Source organism: Pseudophryne corroboree, chromosome 7 (assembly GCF_028390025.1).
Source record: "Pseudophryne corroboree isolate aPseCor3 chromosome 7, aPseCor3.hap2, whole genome shotgun sequence".
Taxonomy (NCBI): Eukaryota; Metazoa; Chordata; class Amphibia; order Anura; family Myobatrachidae; genus Pseudophryne; species Pseudophryne corroboree.
The window spans coordinates 179,336,756-179,357,733 of NC_086450.1; the positions used below are offsets into that span (position 1 = coordinate 179,336,756).

General features: G+C 48.5%; 1 protein-coding gene across 4 annotated transcripts in view; it reads left to right on the top strand.

Moving 5' to 3' along the window:
• STK16 (serine/threonine kinase 16) overlaps positions 1-20,095 on the top strand; it is a 105,875-nt gene extending 85,780 nt beyond the window's left edge. For 3 of the 4 annotated variants that reach the window (XM_063933835.1, XM_063933836.1, XM_063933834.1), the window contains exons 6-8: positions 11,881-11,976; positions 12,069-12,190; positions 19,489-20,095. In XM_063933835.1, the coding sequence (XP_063789905.1) occupies positions 11,881-11,976; positions 12,069-12,190; positions 19,489-19,627 (357 nt within the window). In that variant the 3' untranslated portion in view covers positions 19,628-20,095. Of the gene's footprint in view, positions 1-11,880; positions 11,977-12,068; positions 12,191-12,455; positions 12,507-19,488 lie in introns of all 4 variants that reach the window. The other variant, XM_063933837.1, reaches the window with a different exon arrangement.
• The last annotated feature ends 883 nt before the right edge of the window (positions 20,096-20,978 follow it).

A 20,978-nucleotide genomic window follows, 5' to 3' on the forward strand; every position in this document is an offset into this window, starting at 1 on the left:
TGCCCCATCTATCACTGCCAGTCTATATTACACAATATATATTTCTCTATCGTCCTAAGTGGATGCTGGGGTTCCTGAAAGGACCATGGGGAATAGCGGCTCCGCAGGAGACAGGGCACAAAAGTAAAGCTTTTACAGGTCAGGTGGTGTGTACTGGCTCCTCCCCCTATGACCCTCCTCCAGACTCCAGTTAGATTTTTGTGCCCGGCCGAGAAGGGTGCAATTCTAGGTGGCTCTCATAAAGAGCTGCTTAGAGAGTTTAGCTTAGGTTTTTTATTTTACAGTGATTCCTGCTGGCAACAGGATCACTGCAACGAGGGACAGAGGGGAGAAGAAGTGAACTCACCTGCGTGCAGGATGGATTGGCTTCTTGGCTACTGGACATGAAGCTCCAGAGGGACGATCACAGGTACAGCCTGGATGGTCACCGGAGCCACGCCGCCGGCCCCCTCACAGATGCTGAAGCAAGAAGAGGTCCAGAATCGGCGGCTGAAGACTCCTGCAGTCTTCTTAAGGTAGCGCACAGCACTGCAGCTGTGCGCCATTTTCCTCTCAGCACACTTCACACGGCAGTCACTGAGGGTGCAGGGCGCTGGGGGGGGGGCGCCCTGGGAGGCAAATGAAAACCTTTAAAAAGGCTAAAAATACCTCACATATAGCCCCAGAGGCTATATGGAGATATTTACCCCTGCCTAAATGTACTAAATAGCGGGAGACGAGCCCGCCGGAAAAGGGGCGGGGCCTATCTCCTCAGCACACGGCGCCATTTTCTGTCACAGCTCCGCTGGTCAGGAAGGCTCCCAGGTCTCTCCCCTGCACTGCACTACAGAAACAGGGTATAACAGAGAGGGGGGGCAAAATAAATGGCAATATATTAATATAAAAGCAGCTATAAGGGAGCACTTAATCATAAGGCTATCCCTGTCATATATAGCGCTTTTTGGTGTGTGCTGGCAGACTCTCCCTCTGTCTCCCCAAAGGGCTAGTGGGTCCTGTCTTCGTATAGAGCATTCCCTGTGTGTCTGCTGTGTGTCGGTACGTGTGTGTCGACATGTATGAGGACGTTATTGGTGTGGAGGCGGAGCAATTGCCAAATATGAGGATGTCACCTTCTAGGGGGTCGACACCACAATGGATGCCTTTATTTGTGGAATTACGGGATAGCGTCAACTCGCTTAAGCAGTCGTTTGCCGACATGAGGCGGCCGGACACTCAATTAGTGCCTGTCCAGGCGCCTCAAACACCGTCAGGGGCTGTAAAACGCCCCTTGCCTCAGTCGGTCGACACAGACCCAGACACAGGCACTGATTCCGGTGGTGAAGGTGACGAATCAACCGTATTTTCCAGTAGGGCCACACGTTATATGATTTTGGCAATAAAGGAGATGTTACATTTAGCTGATACTACAGGTACCACTAAACAGGGTATTATGTGGGGTGTGAAAAAACTACCAGTAGTTTTTACCGAATCAGAAGAATTAAATGACGTGTGTGATGAAGCGTGGGGTGCCCCGATAAAAAACTGCTAATTTCAAAGAAGTTATTGGCTTTATACCCTTTCCCGCCAGAGGTTAGGGAGCGCTGGGAAACACCTCCTAGGGTGGACAAAGCGCTAACACGCTCATCAAAACAAGTGGCGTTACCCTCTCCTGAGACGGCCGCACTTAAAGATCCATCAGATAGGAGGATGGAAAATATCCAAAAAGGTATATACACACATGCAGGTGTTATACTACGACCAGCTATTGCGACTGCCTGGATGTGCAGTGCTGGGGTAGTTTGGTCAGAGTCCCTGATCGAAAATATTGATACCCTGGACAGGGACAATATTTTACTGTCGTTAGAACAAATAAAGGATGCATTTCTTTATATGCGTGATGCACAGAGAGATATCTGCACACTGGCATCACGGGTAAGTGCTATGTCCATTTCGGCCAGAAGAGCTTTATGGACACGACAGTGGACAGGCGATGCGTAGAGGAGTTATTTGGGGTCGGTCTATCGGATTTGGTGGCCACGGCTACGGCCGGGAAATCCACCTTTCTACCTCAAGTCACTCCCCAACTGAAAAAGGCACCGACCTTTCAACGCAGCCCTTTCGTTCCTTTAAAAATAAGAGAGCAAAGGGCTATTCATATCTGCCACGAGGCAGAGGACGAGGGAAGAGACAGCAACAGGCAGCTCCTTCCCAGGAACAGAAGCCCTCCCCGGCTTCTACAAAAGCCTCAGCATGACGCTGGGGCTTCGCAAGCGGACTCGGGGGCGGTAGGCGGTCGTCTCAAGAATTACAGCGCGCAGTGGGCTCACTCGCAGGTAAATCCCTGGATCCTGCAGATAATATCTCAGGGGTGCAGGTTGAAATTAGAGACAGAGCCACCTCGCCGTTTCCTGAAGTCTGCTTTACCAACGTCCCCCTCAGAAAGGGAGACGGTTTTGGAAGCCATTCACAAGCTGTATTCTCAGCAGGTGATAGTCAAGGTACCTCTTCTACAACAAGGGAAGGGGTATTATTCCACTCTTTTTGTGGTACCGAAGCCGGATGGCTCGGTAAGGCCTATTCTAAATCTGAAGTCCTTGAACCTGTACATAAAGAAGTCCAAGTTCAAGATGGAGTCACTCAGAGCAGTGATAGCGAACCTGGAAGAAGGGGACTTTATGGTATCCTTGGACATCAAGGATGCGTATCTCCACGTTCCAATTACCCCTCACACCAGGGGTACCTCAGGTTCGTTGTACAAAACTGTCACTATCAGTTTCAGACGCTGCCGTTTGGTTTGTCCACGGCACCTCGGGTCTTTACAAAGGTAATGGCCGAGATAATATTTCTTCTTCGAAGAAAAGGCGTATTAATTATCCCATACTTGGACGATCTCCTAATAAGGGCAAGGTCCAGAGAACAGCTAGAGATGGGTTTAGCACTATCTCAAGAGGTGCTAAAGCAGCACGGATGGATTCTGAATATTCCAAAATCCCAATTAATGCCGACAACTCGTCTGCTGTTCCTGGGGATGATTCTGGACACAGTTCAGAAAAAGGTTTTTCTTCCCGAAGAAAAAGCCAAGGAGTTATCTGACCTGGTCAGGAACCTCCTAAAACCAGGAAAGGTGTCTGTACATCAATGCACAAGAGTCCTGGGAAAAAATGGTAGCTTCTTACGAAGCAATCCCTTTCGGCAGATTCCATGCAAAGGGATCTGTTGGACAAATGGTCAGGGTCGCATCTTCAGATGCACCTGCGGATAACCCTGTCGCCGAGGACAAGGGTATCCCTTCTGTGGTGGTTGCAGGAGGCTCATCTATTGGAGGGCCGCAGATTCGGCATGCAGGATTGGATCCTGGTGACCACGGAGGCCAGCCTGAGAGGCTGGGGAGCAGTCACACAGGGAAGAAATTTCCAGGGAGTGTGGTCGAGCCTGAAAAAGTCTCTTCACATAAGCATTCTGGAACTAAGAGCAATCTACAATGCTCTAAGCCAGGCGGAACCTCTGCTTCAAGGAAGACCGGTGTTGATCCAGTCGGACAACATCACGGCAGTCGCCCATGTAAACAGACAGGGCGGCACAAGAAGCAGGAGGGCAATGGCAGAAGCTGCCAGGATCCTTCGCTGGGCGGAGAATCACGTGATAGCACTGTCAGCAGTATTCATCCCGGGCGTGGACAACTGGGAAGCAGACTTCCTCAGCAGACACGACCTTCACCCGGGAGAGTGGGGACTTCATCCAGAAGTTTTCCACATGCTATTAAACCGTTGGGTAAAACCAATGGTGGACATGATGGCGTCTCGCCTCAACAAAACACTGGACAGGTATTGCGCCAGGTCAAGAGATCCGCAGGCAATAGCTGTGGACGCGCTGGTAACACCTTGGGTGTACCAGTCGGTATATGTGTTTCCTCCTCTGCCTCTCATACCAAAGGTATTGAGGATTATACGGCAAAGAGGAGTAAGACTAGTGGCTCCGGATTGGCCAAGAAGGACTTGGTACCCGGAACTTCAAGAGATGGTCACGGACGATCCGTGGCCTCTACTTCTGAGAAGGGACCTGCTTCAGCAGGGTACTTGTCTTTTTCAAGAATTACCGCGGCTGCGTTTGACGGCATGGCGTTTGAATGCCAGATCCTAAAAGGAAAAGGCATTCCAGAAGAAGTCATTCCTACCTTGATAAAGGCAAGGAAGGAAGTCACCGCGAAGCATTATCGCCGTATTTGGCGAAAATATGTTGCGTGGTGCGAGCAGCGGAGTGCTCCGATGGAGGAATTTCAACTGGGTCGTTTTCCTACATTTCCTGCAATCAGGATTGTCTATGGGTCTCAAATTGGGATCTATTAAGGTTCAAATTTCGGCCCTATCAATATTCTTCCAAAAAGAATTGGCCTCAGTCCCTGAGGTCCAGATTTTTATCAAAGGAGTACTGCATATACAGCCTCCTGTGGTGCCTAAGGTGGCACCGTGGGATCTAAATGTAGTTTTAGATTTCCTCAAATCCAATTGGTTTGAACCACTAAAGAATGTGGATTTGAAATATCTCACATGGAAAGTGACTATGTTACTGGCCTTGGCTTCGGCCGGGAGAGTATCTGAACTGGCGGCTTTGTTTTATAAAAGCCCTTATTTAATTTTCCATTCGACATAGGGCAGAGCTGCGGACGCGTCCGCATTTTCTCCCTAAGGTGGTATCAGCGTTTCACCTGAACCAGCCTATTGTAGTGCCTGCGGCTACAGACGACTTGAAGGACTCCAAGTTGTTGGACGTTGTCAGAGCCTTAAAAATATACATTTAAAGGACGGCTGGAGTCAGAAAATCTGACTCGCTGTTTATACTGTATGCACCCAACAAGTTGGGTGCACCTGCTTCTAAGCAGTCGATTGCTCGTTGGATTTGTAACAAAATTCAACTTGTACATTCTGTGGCAGGCCTGCCACAGCCTAAATCTGTTAAGGCCCATTCCGCAAGGAAGGTGGGCTCATCTTGGGCGGCTGCCCGAGGGGTCTCGGCATTACAACTCTGCCGAGCAGCTACGTGGTCAGGGGAGAACACGTTTGTAAATTTTTACAAATTTGATACCCTGGCAAAGGAGGACCTGGAGTTCTCTCATTCGGTGCTGCAGAGTCATCCGCACTCTCCCGCCCGTTTGGGAGCTTTGGTATAATCCCCATGGTCCTTTCAGGAACCCCAGCATCCACTTAGGACGATAGAGAAAATAAGAATTTACTTACCGATAATTCTATTTCTCGGAGTCCGTAGTGGATGCTGGGCGCCCATCCCAAGTGCGGATTATCTGCAATACTTGTACATAGTTATTGTTAACTAATTCGGGTTATTGTTTAGGAAGCCATCTTTCAGAGGCTCCTCTGTTATCATACTGTTAACTGGGTTTAGATCACAAGTTGTACGGTGTGATTGGTGTGGCTGGTATGAGTCTTACCCGGGATTCAAAATCCTCCCTTATTGTGTACGCTCGTCCGGGCACAGTACCTAACTGGAGTCTGGAGGAGGGTCATAGGGGGAGGAGCCAGTACACACCACCTGACCTGTAAAAGCTTTACTTTTGTGCCCTGTCTCCTGCGGAGCCGCTATTCCCCATGGTCCTTTCAGGAACCCCAGCATCCACTACGGACTCCGAGAAATAGAATTATCGGTAAGTAAATTCTTATTTTCACTGAGGCCTGCTGGTCCCCCATCCCCTTTCTGTATTACTGCTGGATGATCTGGGCCCTGGAGTGCAGCTGATATTGCAATTATCATCCTCCACTGTACTCCCTGCCACTGAATATTAGGACTTTGAGCGCAGCTTGGGCCTTGATACTATGGTGAGGGGCGGCCAGAGCACGGCCGCGGCTAAATTGGAGAAGTTTGCCCGCCAGCCTGCTACCCTCCCGACGCAGTCATCTCCTAAGCCCTCCCCTCCCACCGGACCGACTCCCCCGGCCGGGGCCGACTCGGGGGCAAACATGCAGCCATCTGCTCCTTCCATTCAGCAAGTCCTGGAGGCCATAGCGGCCAGCGAACAACACCTGTCGGACAAAATGGAGAAGGTGCAGTGCGATTTATCATTGTTGCGCCAGGACGTCCAGCGAGTCCGGGAGAGAGTGGGCGAAACAGAGACGCGGGTCTCCAATCTAGAGGACCTCAGCGGTCTGTATCTGCGGTTACACAGCAAGTCTCGATACTGCAAACTAAACTCCTGGATATGGAGGGCCGACTTCGCAGAAATAATGTGAGATTTGTGGGCCTACCAGAAAAGGAGGAAGGGGCATATCCTGAGGAATTCCTGGAGTCATGGCTGAAAGAGGCGTATGGCCCTGAATCCTTTACATCCCAGTTCGCAGTGGAGCGGGCTCACCGGGTACCTTTCAGGCCTCTGCCCCCAGGCGCCCCGCCACAGACATTTATTGCCAAATTCTTGCACTATAAAGATCGGGACTCTGTCTTGCGCCTGGGCCGTGCGAAGGGTCCCCTCCTTCGGAACGGTGTCCGAGTGGCGGCATTTCCGGACTTTGCAGCGGACGTCCAAAAAGACCGGGCTCAGTTTATGCCCATTAAGCGGCGTCTTTGCGATCTGAATCTCCTATTCAATGCTGTTCCCCTCTAGGCTGCATTTGGTGACGGATGGGGAAACCAAGTTCTTCAACTCTCCGAGGGAGGCGGCGGCCTGGCTGGACAGATATGCTCCAGGTGTCCGCCAGCTGGCTCCGGTCTGACACCCAGTTTCCTTTCCGCATGGGCCTGCAGTATGCAAGTATAAATCCGGGGAGCTTCCTCATGTTTTAGTGGTTCTGGACTTTACTGTGTAGTGTTATATACGCATAAGTTTTGGTATTGGGGGTTTTGTGGATCTGTATGCCACGCATAGCACTGCCGTAGGCTGTCGGATCTCCAGGGATAGAGTTCTGTTAGGGATATGTGTATGCCACAGTTCGGGGAGGTATACGGGGAGGGGGGATGTTCTGGGACTGTTGTTTGTTTCTCTGTTATTTTTTCGTTTTTTTTAATTTTATGGCTTCTATACAGTTATTTGTTAAATTGTGAGGTGATGATGTGCTATTTAGGGGGGTTTGGCCCGGGGCCTGCGGACAATATGGTTTCAAGGGTGGAGCGCTATACGGGCAGGTGGACGCCCGAATAACGTTGATAATGGGACTTCTCATTCGCATTGTGGGAGCTATGAGTGACGCATCGAGGACGGTACACTGGTTGCCATGTCTGCCTTAAAAATCTTGGCGTGGAATGTCCGGGGCATTAATAATAAAGTAAAGCGATCCCTCGTATTTAAAATGATTAGGAAGTATGGCCCGGACATTATTTGCCTGAGTGAAACTCATTTAGAGGGAAATAGACTGCTGTCGTTCCGCAGGCCTTGGGTGGGGTGGGCATATCATTCCTCTCACTCCTCCTCTTCCCGAGGGGTGTCGGTCATGATAAAAAGGACTGTACAGTTTGAGTTGATCAAGGTAAATACGGACCCATATGGTAGGTTTGTATTCCTAGAATGTAAATTGAACTCCCGTAATTTCTTCCTATTGTCTGTGTATGTTCCTCCCCCGTTCTCGTATGATGTCCTACAGAGGGCCGCCTCATTTATTGCTGCTTCCCCTCATACCCCTGTCATTTGGGGGACTTTAATAATGTGTTGGATGTCTCTATGGACAGATGGAGGTCTTCTCGGGGGCGGGGGGTGGCCCATCTACAACTAACTCTAAGTTTGCAGATTTTTTACATAGTATGCAATGGGTGGATGTCTGGAGGGCTCGGTACCCTAAGCTTCGGCAATACTCATGCTTCTCCAGTACGTACAGCTCCTTCTCCAGAATCGACCTGGCCCTGGTCTCACCAGAGCTCTTACTAGTATGACCGATGTTCATTACGAGGCACGGGGGGTGTCCGATCATTCACCCCTGCTGCTGTCTCTGCATTGGGAGTGCCGGAGGCGACACTCATATTGGAGGTTGCATCCGTCCTGGTTGGCCCAGCTGGGAGAATGTCTGGATTTAACGTCAAAGTGGGAGGGGTTTTATGCGGATAATGTGGGCTCGGCCCCGGCACCGGTTGTGTGGGATACGTTCAAAGCTTATTTACGCGGTACACTGATTGGCAAAATTGCTGCCCGCAATATGGCGTGTAGGGCGACGGAGAGGCAGCTTGAAGTTGAATGCAGGGACCTAGAGACCCGCTATTTGGCTGAGGGCACCTCTGCGTTAAAGGCTCGTTGGCTGGTAGCTCAGGAGGCTTGGTTAGCTCACCTTTCGGATAAAAATGCACGCTCCCTGTTGTTTAGGGCCACTAACATTCACATGCAGGCGGACAGGCCGGGTAGCTTACTGGCCCATTTGGTGCATTATGACCGTCCTGGGACTACGATAGTGCAGATGTCTGGTCCAGACGGCTCCACGGTAAATAACACCCCTGACATTGCGCAACTGTTCCTTTCACACTTTAAAGAGGTTTATGACACTCAGCTGACGTGATCCATGGAGGACTTAGACAGGTATCTGACCGATATTCCCCTTCCCAAACTTTCCCCCGAGGCTAGAGACGTTCTGGACGCGCCCTTGACTTTGGAGGAGGTAACAGCGACGGTGGAGATGTCTCCCAATGGCAAGTCCCCGGGAAGCGACCGTATTCCCACTGAGCTGTACATACAGTTCTTTGGCTCTAAGTTGCATGAGATGTACGCTGATATATTTACCACTAATCAACTTCCTCCCTCAATGTCCGAGGCCATTATTATAGTACTCCCAAAGCCCGGTAAGGATCCCACACTCTTGGAGTCCTACAGGCCGATCTCACTTATCCCTACCGATGCCAAGATCCTGGCGAAGACCCTAGCGGTCCGGCTCAACCTAGTTATTAAATCTATAATGTATCCGGATCAATCCGGCTTCATGCCGGGGAAATCCACGTCCATTCATTTGCGCAGGCTATACACTATTTTGCAGGCTCCTCACGACTTCCCCTCGGACGCAGTAGTGGTTTCATTGGATGCAGCAAAGGCATTCGACAGCGTCGAATGGTCCTACCTGTGGGGAGTCATGAAATGTATGAGCTTCAGCCCTAATTTTATACGATGGATCAAACTGCTATATCAAAGTCCGCGCGCCAGGATCTCGGTCAACGGCTACATTTCTTCCACTTTTTCTTTGTCGCGAGGCACCAGACAAGGTTGCCCCCTTTCCCCTGCCTTGTTTGCCATAGCCATCGAGCCTCTGGCTTGCTTGGTTAGGTCGCACCCGGACATTGGGGGAGTAGACACGGGCCCCTGCACGGACAAAATAGCCCTTTATGCGGATGATCTGTTGTTATTCCTCCACGATTATGTTGTGGATATGCCTATTGTGTTGCAGGTCATAGAGAAATTTGGTATTTTTTCTGGTCTCTGCATAAACTGGTCCAAATCGTCTATAATGCCCATTATGGGTTCTCCTCCCAAGGCCCCGAAGCTCTCCATGCCACTATGCTGGACAAGCCAGTTTAAGTACCTGAGGTTACTAACGACCCCTCGGACTTTATACCCTTGAATCTTGACCCACTCGTACAGCTCATAGTACGCAAGTCAAGAGCTTGGTGTAAACTCCCGCTGACAATGACGGGTAGGGTTAGCCTCATTAAGATGGTAGTTTTGCCCAAACTATTGTATGTACTCTTGCAGTCCTCTGTGTACATCTTTCCGGCCTTCTTTAAGAAATTAAAAAGTATATTAACGTCTCTGATCTGGGCCAATAAAAGACCCAGAATAAAATTAAATACCCTTACCAGACAAAAAGTTGATGGTGGCTTGGCCTTGCCTCACGTCCAACTATATTACTATGCGGCCCAGTTGTCACATATCGGTATTTGGCTCCGAGGAGTGGTGGATGCTGGTTTATACTGGGCATTTCTTGGGTGTTATTATCCGGATCTCTCCCGGTGCAGGTTCTAGTAGGAGGGAGTGTTTCCAGATTCTCGCCTCCGATTGTGTTCGAGGCCATGAAAATCTGGATAGCTATGAAGGGTCTGCTTGGGTATGATAGTATGGACCCGGATACTCCCCTTTGGCACCCTACATCACTCCATGAGCTGGGGTCTCTGGAGGGTGGGGCGGTGTGGGCCCCGTATTCCATAAATTCTATATCCCAACTGTATAGCGCTGGCGTAATGAAATCTTTTCAGCAACTAAAGGGGGAGTTTGGCCCTCTGAACTCTTACTTTTATAGATTTTTACAGCTCAGGCACGCCTTGCAGTCGCAGTTCGGGGACTCCCCCCCCCCCGGTGCTCCTCCCCTTCCCCATAAAGACCTTTTTGCAGTCACTGGGTCGAGTCAAGGTGCTTTCCTTCACTTACTCGTACCTTCTTACAATAATTCATGCAGACCCGCTCTCGAGCCTTCGGGAGCGCTGGGAGCACGACTTGGGCCCCATAGATGTGGAGGATTGGGAGGTTGCGCTGGGGAACTCGAGCCAGTTCGCCAAATCACTACGGTTCCAACAGATACAACTCTTTATTCTGCATAGATCATATATGACGCCAAATAGACTGACCAGATTTGGGGCTGGGGTGTTGCCAGGTGTCTCAAATGCGGGGCTTCTGGAGGATCCTTCTGGCACCTTGTGTGGGAATGTCCATCCTTGCAGGCGTTTTGGGCGGGGGGCGGGTCGATTCTGGTACATACGGGGATATCGAAAGATATGCTGACTCCGAGATTTTGTATTTTGGGGGCGGGTGGACCTGACTCTGGGTCTGAGCGAGAGGGCATGTATGCCCGTAGTATGTATGCCCTTGCCAAGGTGTGTATTGCGCGGACATGGATGGCTCCGCACTCTCCTACGGTATCCACATTTAAAGCTCTGGTGAATGACACCGTATTGAAGGACCGCTATATATACATGAAAAATAATGCCCTTACCAAGTACGAGAAAATATGGTCCCCTTGGATCAACTCTACATACTCATCCCTTGCCCTTCAGATTTAGGGCGTATTAGCCCTGCCGGGGTTGCGTTCTCTGGGCCTCGTGGCACCGAGCCGGTGTTCTCTCTCCCTTATTTTATTTATATTGTTATTGTACCTCACATCGCACAATTGTGTAAGCCTAGGCTTGATGGGTTTGTGTTGCTTATTTAGGTTGTTTTTTTCTTTTTTGTCTCAGGGGGGTAGTGGGCTATATCTGGCCCATCTAGTTGGGGTGTTTACTAAGATATATCGGGGAGAAAACTGAAAATGTTAAGTATGTGGAATATGATCTATTTATGGACTTCAGAAAATCTGTATACTGTGGGTTGAAAATAATTGGAACTGTATCTTCATGGAATGATTATTATGTATTTATCTTGATTGGAGAGGTATATTGTATACTGCCAATTGTGTCCCCCAGCATACACTGAAATGTCTGTATCGTTAACTATTGTGTTGAATAAAAATACTCTATTCAAAAAAAAAAAGGGGCTCTAATTGAATAACCATTAAAACTAGAGTCTACAACCTTTTTTCACACCCAGTAATCACCGGGTCTAATTGAATTCCCCCCACAGTCTTTATCTTGCCTCTCCCTCATGTGCAGTAGTTGTTACCTGCAGAAGTAATGTGGTAAAAGGAATAAGCCAGAATTCAGCAACCATAGCTTGCATTGACTATCCCCTGAGTCAATCCCGAATAAAATGAATATTATAGAAATCCTGCCCAAAGTGATTAGTTCCATTCTGGGGTTTCAAATGTGGTGGTTTTGCCTGTTCATCGTTGTTATTGATTTAGTTATAAAGCATGAGGACAAATCAGCCAAATATTTGGTTACGTTAATTAGACCAAAAGACCAGATGAAATATGGGCAATGCAAAATTGAGGATCTTTGTCCCCAATGTAATTGGACAATTTGTACTGGCCAAATCGTCTTTCACCCTGTTCTGTCTCCTAGGATTGGGCTGCACAACGATGTACCATCTCCTACCGGGCACCAGAGCTATTCAATGTCAGCAGTAACTGTGTGATTGATGAAAGGACAGATATCTGGGTAGGAAATATTCAGTGGCCTCTCATTGTGTCTCCTTTACTATTCTATAAGGGAACAGGCCAGATGTATTAATCTCACACATTCTCCTCCAGTCTCTTGGCTGTGTGCTGTATTCCATGATGTTTGGGGAGGGCCCATACGACATGATCTTCCAGAAAGGTGACAGTGTGGCTCTGGCTGTCCAGAATAATCTTTCAATCCCTGAAAATAACAGGTAACATTAGTACTTGTGTGCCTGGGCTCAGACATGTAAATCCTACAAGACGCAGACATCAGTAGTTCTGTGCTCTCACCTAGCAGCATCTTCTGCTCTGTGCAGTGCATTATGGAACTCTGAATCTTAATGGAAATGCATTACATTTCTTTTTCAAGTCCTTAATATAAAATGGGAAAAATTGCACATGCAGAATTTTACTAAATATAGCTGGACCCATCTATTTCTTCTGTCTGTTTTCACAAGTTTTTACTCCTTATTTCAGATTATTTTTTATTCTTTAATGCTATTCCGAAAACTGAAAACGAGATCTATGGTAAGAACTTACCGTTGTTAAATCTCTTTCTGCGAGGTACACGGGGCTCCACAAGGATTAACATCGGGGTGTAGAGTAGGATCTTGATCCGAGGCACCAACAGGCTCAAAGCTTTGACTGTTCCCAAGATGCACAGCCTATAACCCCGCCTCCGTGCACAGGAGCTCAGTTTCGTTAACCAGTCCAATGCAATAGCAGGTACCAGAGACGACAATCGCTCGTAGCCAATTACACCACACACTCACTACAGGAGAGGGTGTCAGCGGCTAATGCCATACCAACCAAAAGAAGCTAAGTGCGTCAGGGTGGGCGCCCTGTGGAGCCCAGTGTACCTTGCAGAAAGAGATTTAACAAGGGTAAGTTCTTACCATAAATCTCGTTTTCTGCTGCGGGGTACACTGGGCTCCACAAGGATTAACATCGGGGATGTCCTAAAGCAGTTCCTTATGGGAGGGGACGTACTGTAGCGGGCACAAGAACCCGGCGTCCAAAGGAAGCATCCTGGGAGGTGGAAGTAACGAAGGCATAGAACCTTATGAACGTGTTCACTGAGGACCACGTAGCCGCCTTGCACAATTGTTCAAAGGTCGCACCACGGTAGGCCGCCCAAGAAGGTCCAACCGACCGAGTAGAATGGGCTTTGATTGTAGCAGGAGCTGGAAGACCAACCTGTACATAAGCATGTGCAATCACCATTCTAATCCATCTAGCCAGGGTCTGCTTGGAAGTAGGCCAGCCACGTTTGTGAAAATCAAACGGGGTAATTCCAAGTTGATCGCAGCAGGAATTTTGTTAGCAGTTGGGCAAATCCATGTGCACTGCAGGGGAGGCAGATATAACATGTGCAGAAAGAGTTAGATTTGGGTGGGTTATTTTATTTCTGTGCAGGGTAAATACTGGCTGCTTTATTTTTACACTGCAAATTAGATTGCAGATTGAACACACCACACCCAAATCTAACTCTCTCGGCACATGTTAAATCTGCCTCCCCTGCAGTGCACATGGTTTTGCCCAACTGCTAACAAAATTCCTGCTGCGATCAACTTGGAATTACCCCCACAGTACAAACAGAGAATCAGATTTCCTAATGGAGGATGTTCTCTTCACATAGATACGGAAAGCCTGTACCACATCCAAAGACCGCTCTTTGGAAGACCACTCAGGAGAATTAAAGGCCGGAACCACAGTCTCCTGGTTAAGGTGGAAGGAAGACACCATCTTGGGTAAATAACCCGGTCGCGTTCTAAGAACCGCCCGATCACGGTGAAAAATCAAATGGGGGGACTTACAGGATAAGGCACCCAAGTCCGAGACCGTTCTAGCTGAAGCAATAGCCAGCAAAAACAGCACCTTAAGGGAAAGCCACTTAAAGTCAGCAGAGGCAAGAGGTTCAAACAAAGACTCTTGCAAGGCCTCCAGAACCACCAACAGATCCCAATGGGCCACCGGAGGAACATAAGGAGGCTGAATCCGCAACACGCCATGAGTGAATGTATGAACATCAGGTAGGGCAGAAATCTTTCTCTGAAACCAAACCGACAAGGCAGAAATGTGAACCTTGAGGGAGGCCAGACGAAGGCCTAAGCCCAGGCCCTGTTGTAGGAAGGCCAACAGTTTGACCGTGCTAAACTTGAAAACGTCATTATTGTGAGACGCACACCAAGTAAAGTAAGCATTCCAGACCCTATGGTAAATCCGAGCAGAAGCCGGCTTACGGGCCTTCAACATAGTTTGAACGACCGCCTCAGAAAAACCCTTGGCCCTCAGGACGGTAGCTTCAAGAGCCATGCCGTCAAAGCCAGACGGGCCAAGTCCTGGTAAACACAAGGGCCCTGAACCAAGGAGGTCTGGTCGTTGTGGAAGTAGAAGGGGACGATCTACTGAGAGGCCCTGTAGATCGGAGAACCAATGCCGCCTGGGCCACGCCGGAGCGATCAGAAGTAGGTTTCCTCCTTCTTGCTTAAACTTCCATATTACTCTGGGCAGGAGTGACACCGGAGGGAACACGTACGGCAGCCGAAAGTTCCATGGGATTGAAAGAGCATCCACGAACGCTGCTTGAGGATCCCTTGTCCTTGCTCCGAAGACCGGAGCCTTGTGATTGTGTCGAGACGCCATCAGGTCCACATCTGGAAGGCCCCACATGTCCACGAGAAGTTGAAACACCTCTGGATGAAGGCTCCAATCTCCGGCGTGTACTTCCTGACGACTGAGAAAGTTTGCTTCCCAGTTTAGGACCCCCGGAATGAACACTGCGGATATGGCCGGCAGATGGCGTTCTGCCTACTGAAGAATCCGTGATACTTCCCTCATTGCCATGTGGCTTCGAGTGCTGCCTTGATGATTGATGTATGCCACCGTGGTGGCTTTGTCCGATTGTACTTGAACAGGTCTGTTCTGTATCAAATGCTGGGCCAGGTTTAACGCATTGAACACTGCCCGCAGTTCCAGAATGTTTATCGGGAGTAGAAACTCCTCCTCGGTACACCGACCCTGAAGGGAGTGTTGTTCCAACACCGCGCCCCAACCTCTCAGACTGGCATCCGTCATCAGCAGGACCCAGTTGGATATTCAGAAGGGATGGCCCCTGCTCAATCGATGGTCCTGAAACCACCAGCTCAGTGACAGGTGGACCTCCAGAGACAGGGAGATCATATGAGATCTGATCCGGTGAGGCAGGCCGTCCCACTTGGTCAGAATTAACTTCTGTAGAGGACGAGAATGGAATTGAGCATACTCCACCATGTCGAAAGCCGACACCATGAGACTTAGCACTTGCATTGCCGAAGGAATCGACACTAGCGGACGAGATAGGAAGCATCGAATCCTGTCCTGAAGCTTCAGGACTTTCTTCTGAGACGAGAACAACCGCTGGTTGTGAGTGTCCAATAACGCTCCCAGGTGCAGCATGCTCCGAGCAGGAACCAGGGAGGATTTCTTCCAGTTGATTAGCCACCCGTGGGCTTTCATGAACCGGACCGTCAGATCTAGATGACACAGGAGAAGTTCTGGGGAATTCGCCAGGATCAACAAATCGTCCAGGTACGGTAGGATCCCGACCCCTTAACGGCGGAGTACAGCCGTCATCACCGCCATCACTTTGGTGAAAACTCGCAGAGCCGTTGTCAAACCAAAAGGTAACGCCCGAAATTGGTAATGAAGGTTGCCCACCGCAAACCTCAGATATTGCTGATGAGACACTGCAATAGGAATATGCAGGTGGGCATCCTGTATGTCCAGGGAGACCATATAGTCCCCAGGCTGCAAGGCCAGAACAATAGAGCGCAGAGTTTCCATGCGAAACTTGGAGACCCGCACATACTTGTTCAAGGACTTCAGATTGAGAATGGGCCGCGAGGACCCGTATGGTTTCGGGACTAGAAACAGCGGTGAATAGTACCCCTAGTCTGTCTGAGCCAGAGGCACCTGTACTACCACTCCTGTGGTCAGGAGGGAATGTACCACCGAATGCAGAGTGTTTGCCTTCACCGGGTCCAGAGGAACATCTGTCAGGCAAAATCAATAAGGGGGACGATTCTTGAAGGGTATGGCGTAACCTCGAGTGGCGACTTCCCTTACCCAGGCATCGGAAGTGGTCTTCAACCATTCCTGGGCAAAACCTAGAAGTCGGCCCATAGGGAGGCCCGCCCCAACATGTGGCAGGCTTGTCAGTTTTGGAAGCAGGCTGACGAGCAGCCCAGGCCCGCTTTGAACTGGGCTTGGCAGGTCTGGAAGCACGAGCTTGCTTTGGGTACTCCTGACCTTTTGCTTTACCTGGAGGACGAAAGGGCCGAGGGAAAGTACTTTTAGCTTTCTGCGTGGAGGGAGCCGTACTAGGTAGGCAAGCTGTTTTAGCAGTAGCCAGATCAGCCACAATCTTATTGAGGTCTTCTCCAAAGAGAGTGTCTCCCTTGAAAGGAAGCACTTACAGGGTTTTCTTGGAATCCAAATCCACCGACCAGGATCTTAACCAAAGGATACGTCTGGCCAAGACGGACGTAGTAGCAGCCTTGGTTGCCAGCACCCCGGCATCGGAGGCCGCCTCCTTAAGGTACAGAGAGGCCGTGGCAATATATGAGAGATGTTGTAGAGCATGCTCAGATACGTTGGAAGGCAGCTCCGCCTCTAGCTCCTGAGCCCACTCCTCAACAGCTTCAGCAGCCCATGTTGCTGCAATGGTTGACCTATGCACAGCCCCCGTTAGGGTGTAAATCGCTTTCAAACAACCCTCCACATGTCTGTCCGTCGGTTCCTTCAGAGAGGTGACGGTAGTTACTGGCAGAGCAGAGGAAACTACCATGCGTGCCACATGAGAATCTACAGGTGGAGGAGTTTCCACATTTTTACATAGCTCCGCAGAGAGAGGATAGCGAGCCAACAGTCTCTTATGCGGTGTGAATTTCATTCCCGGATTTTCCCAGGATTCCTGACGTATGTCAGCCAGGTGTTGAGAATGAGGTAAAACTTGTTTAACCACCTTCTTACATTTATATCTGTCCTGTTTTTTAGAGACAGCCGCAGGCTCAGGTTCATCAGAGACCTAAAGAATGAGCCTGATAGCCTCAATCAAATCAGGGACTTCCACCATTGACTTCCCTTCCCCATCAGAGTCCGTGTCTGTGGGGTCAGTATATGCACCATCCTCCTCAGAGGATGTGTCTGGAATAGCAGTGGATTGAGAGGAAGTAGCGGCCCGTTTAGAAAACGTCTTAGTCTTAGGTGGGCGAGAGTGAGATTTAGATTTAGTCAGTGACCAGTTCAAGTGCTGTAACTGAGTTGAGATTTGATCCACCCATGGCGGATTGACTGCAGGGACCATAAACTGCTGCATTGGCAGAGGTGGTCCCACAGGAGGCGTCAGTTTAGTTACTAGCATATTTAACAGCGTGGAAAAGGTAGCCCAAGGTGGGTAATTTGTTGCCCCCGGTGCTACAGACCCACTGGGGGGTAAGGAAGCCCCTGAACCTGAACTCTATGCTGCCATATTTTCCCCAAAAGTGTCTGCGGCATCACCACCACGCAATGTGGGAGAAGCCCCAGCTCTGTTGCCTCGTGTAGCTGACATAATAATAAGCACAATATTGGGCAACCTGGTACAATCTTAGCAGCGCTATACCTAGCAAGAACTCCCAGTGTAGTGTGACTTTCCCGTCAGCACAAACCGTCAGCTCTTAGAACTGATACATTGTCTTGCATATATGTACAAACTCCACACCAACACCTGGACGGATTGAAACGGAGAGTCAGTACGAGTAAGGGACACCCCGACGCAAAGACACTTTATATAAGGCGACTGTTCTACGTATGTCTGGTACGCATATTTTAACTCATCTAAGGATTTGTAATGAACTATTCACAAACACTGAAAGCGCAACTGATTTACCACTAAAACAATTTTGAAAACGAAGTTCCCTTGGGAATTGGACTTTTTTTAAATCTGGTTGCGACACCATTTGAGTTGGGAGTGTTGACCAATTTATTTATTGTTTCACTTTAATTTAAAATCTCCCATTTGGGGATATCTGGTTATAGAATATTTGGGTTGTAGCGCTATTTGCACTTTTCTGTACACATAGATATATAAATTATTAGTGACTATAAATCACAAAGAAAAATACACAGCAAGTACATCTTGTGAAATACCTATATTATTCAGAGAACCTGAAACGCTCAGCCCCCTCAGGTTACAGAATATAGGAGTAGCACGCTGAGAGAAATACCCGAGATGGCAGCCACGCAGCAGCTACATGCACACACACATATATAGTCACAAGCGTACCATGCAGGAATTATACAACCATAAAACTGCACTGGACTAGCAATACAAAGTAATACTCAGTATAGCTATATATGTAAACAGTAGATATAACAAAACACAGTAGATACTGGATGTATATCACAGGGCGTTTGTACCACACAGCCCTGAATGTATGCATTCTTTCTTAACTAACACTGTCCCTTGACAGGTAGAATACTTAAGTGTCCTGTAAAATGCACAGCGCTGACGAGCATTACATTTACAGAGGAGGATTTGCCCCAGCAGTCCCAGGAACAGCGCAGCTCCGTGTGATGGCGACTGACAGGGAGTGAGGGAGAGATATGCAGCTCCAGGGCGGGAACATTTACCCAAATGGCGCCCTGGGGCTGGGGGAGGGGCTACTGGTTAGGCCTTATCCCCCTGCTAGCTTCCCCACCGGGCGCTGCGGGCTGTTAAAAATGGGTTTTTATAAGAGAAAAACCCTCACCTGTGTCCCAGTGACTAGTGGAGCGGCTGCCCTTTACAGTGTCCATGCCAGCACGCGCGGCCCGCCTCCCATGGCCGCGCCGGATCGCGGTAATAGCGGGCCAAAGAGACCCCTTACCTCCCCTTGTACCTGCGGCCACGCGATCCTGGAGGTCAGCGGCGAGTGTGTGTGACTAATAGAAGGACACTGGATTCTCCGCTGTAGTTACCCGGCAACCAGGGAGCGGGAGTATACAGCGCCGCTGGGGGAGTCATGGAGCTGCAGCAGAGGATGCCCATTTGACATACATAAAAGCTGCAGCCCTTGAAGTCTTCAAAATTTCTTCTTTTCTTCTGAAATTAAACTATAAATGGGCTGCATGGCACCAACTTACAAACTGAGCACCAGTGCACGGAGGCGGGGTTATAGAGGAGGCGGCGCTGTGCACCTTGGGAACAGTCAAAGCTTTGAGCCTGTTGGTGCCTCGGATCAAGATCCTACTCTACACCCCGATGTTTATCCTTGTGAAGCCCAGTGTACCCCGCAGCAGAAATGAAACTTTGGAAAGTAAAATATATGAAGAGTAAATTGCGCAATCTGCAGAATTTTTATTATTTTTAAAACCTACATTTTTTAAGTTTTTTTGTTGTTGCCTTTTTTATCTGGAATTTTTTTATGTATTTACCATCCAAAGTTTTTCTAAACGTTTACGGTGCTAGCTATTATGTTGTATATTTCCATTTGTTTCCATTTCGTAGGTACTCCCAGGAATTACAGTTACTTCTCTCCTCCATGATGGTGGTTGATCACCTAGATAGGCCGTACATCTCCACGATAATCACCCAACTAGAGGCTCTGAACCCTGTGGTAGATGGACAGGCTACCACTAGGATATGATGTAATAGGAAGGTACCTCCCTCAAGTGCTGCTTCTAACAGACTACAGTGCACCCTCAGCCACAGGACCAGTGTCATACTGTGGGGTATTGCATATGACGTCAGGGGGAATTGGTGGACTGTAGCAAGACTTCGGGTTTATGGTTTCTGTCTAAACACTTTTTTGTTGCTTTTTATGAATTGTTTTTATTTCCAATGTTTTAAGAACATTTTATAATGTAATGTCATGAACTGATAACTTGACCTCTGAGTGACATCACCTGGATGGGTGCTGCTCATTTATCTACAGGTGGTATAGACTGCACAGTGCTAAGACTCCAGTTCTGTCTTCTAGGGGCTGTTAATCTTAGGCCAGTGTCCCGTCTCTGACCTCTGGAGCATGATCCTGTATGCTGTGTATGACCTTCATGTTTTGTCTCACCTGTCCCTTTAAAGGGAACTCATGATTAAAACTCATGTTTGGATTGTACATTTTATTCCCTGGGGGGAAATGTAATGCTGTGTCTTATTACCACTACACACACTTGTTCATTTCTGCTACACAGTTTGACATGGATAACATTTTGTACATTTATAGCCCAGATTTATCAAGCCTTGAAGAGTGATACATTGGATGGTGATAATGGGGCAGATGTATTAACCTGGTGAAGGCATAAGGAAGTGATAAACCAGTGATATGTGCAATGTGATAAAGGCACCAGCCAATCAGCTAACTGTTAATTTACATATTGGAGCTGATTGACTGGTGGCTTTATCGCCTTACACAAATCACTGGTTTATCACTTCCTTATGCCTTCTCCAGGTTAATACATCTGCCCCAATGTACCAACCAACTCCTAACTGTCATGTTACAGGCTGTGTTTAAAAAATTACAGGAGCTGATTGGTTGGTTCTTTATCACTGTGCAATTTATCACTCCATGGCTTGATAAATCTGGGCATTGGTCTTCGGACTGATCGCAACTGCATCCCTATGCATCAACACTTGGAGAGAGATAAAGGGGTCTATTTACTAAGCCTTGGATGGAGATAAAGTACCAGCCAAGCCACTGCTAACTGCCTACGTATTTGCTAAACGTTCATCACATGAAATGCTGAAATCATCAAACCTGGACTTAATTAGCAACCAGTATCTAGAAGTTATGTTTATAGATAATATGTCAGAAAAAAATATGTTTTGGGCTTACATCTGAGATGGTCACATTGTTCATGTGTTACCAGTGAATGGAGCGTTCAGATTTACAGTACTTTATTCCTAGAGTACAGACTGAGGGCCCAATGCAGGAGTTAGAACTGCAAGTACATTGGTAGCACGTAGTGGACACTTCTTTGGAACAATCTATATCTGCCACT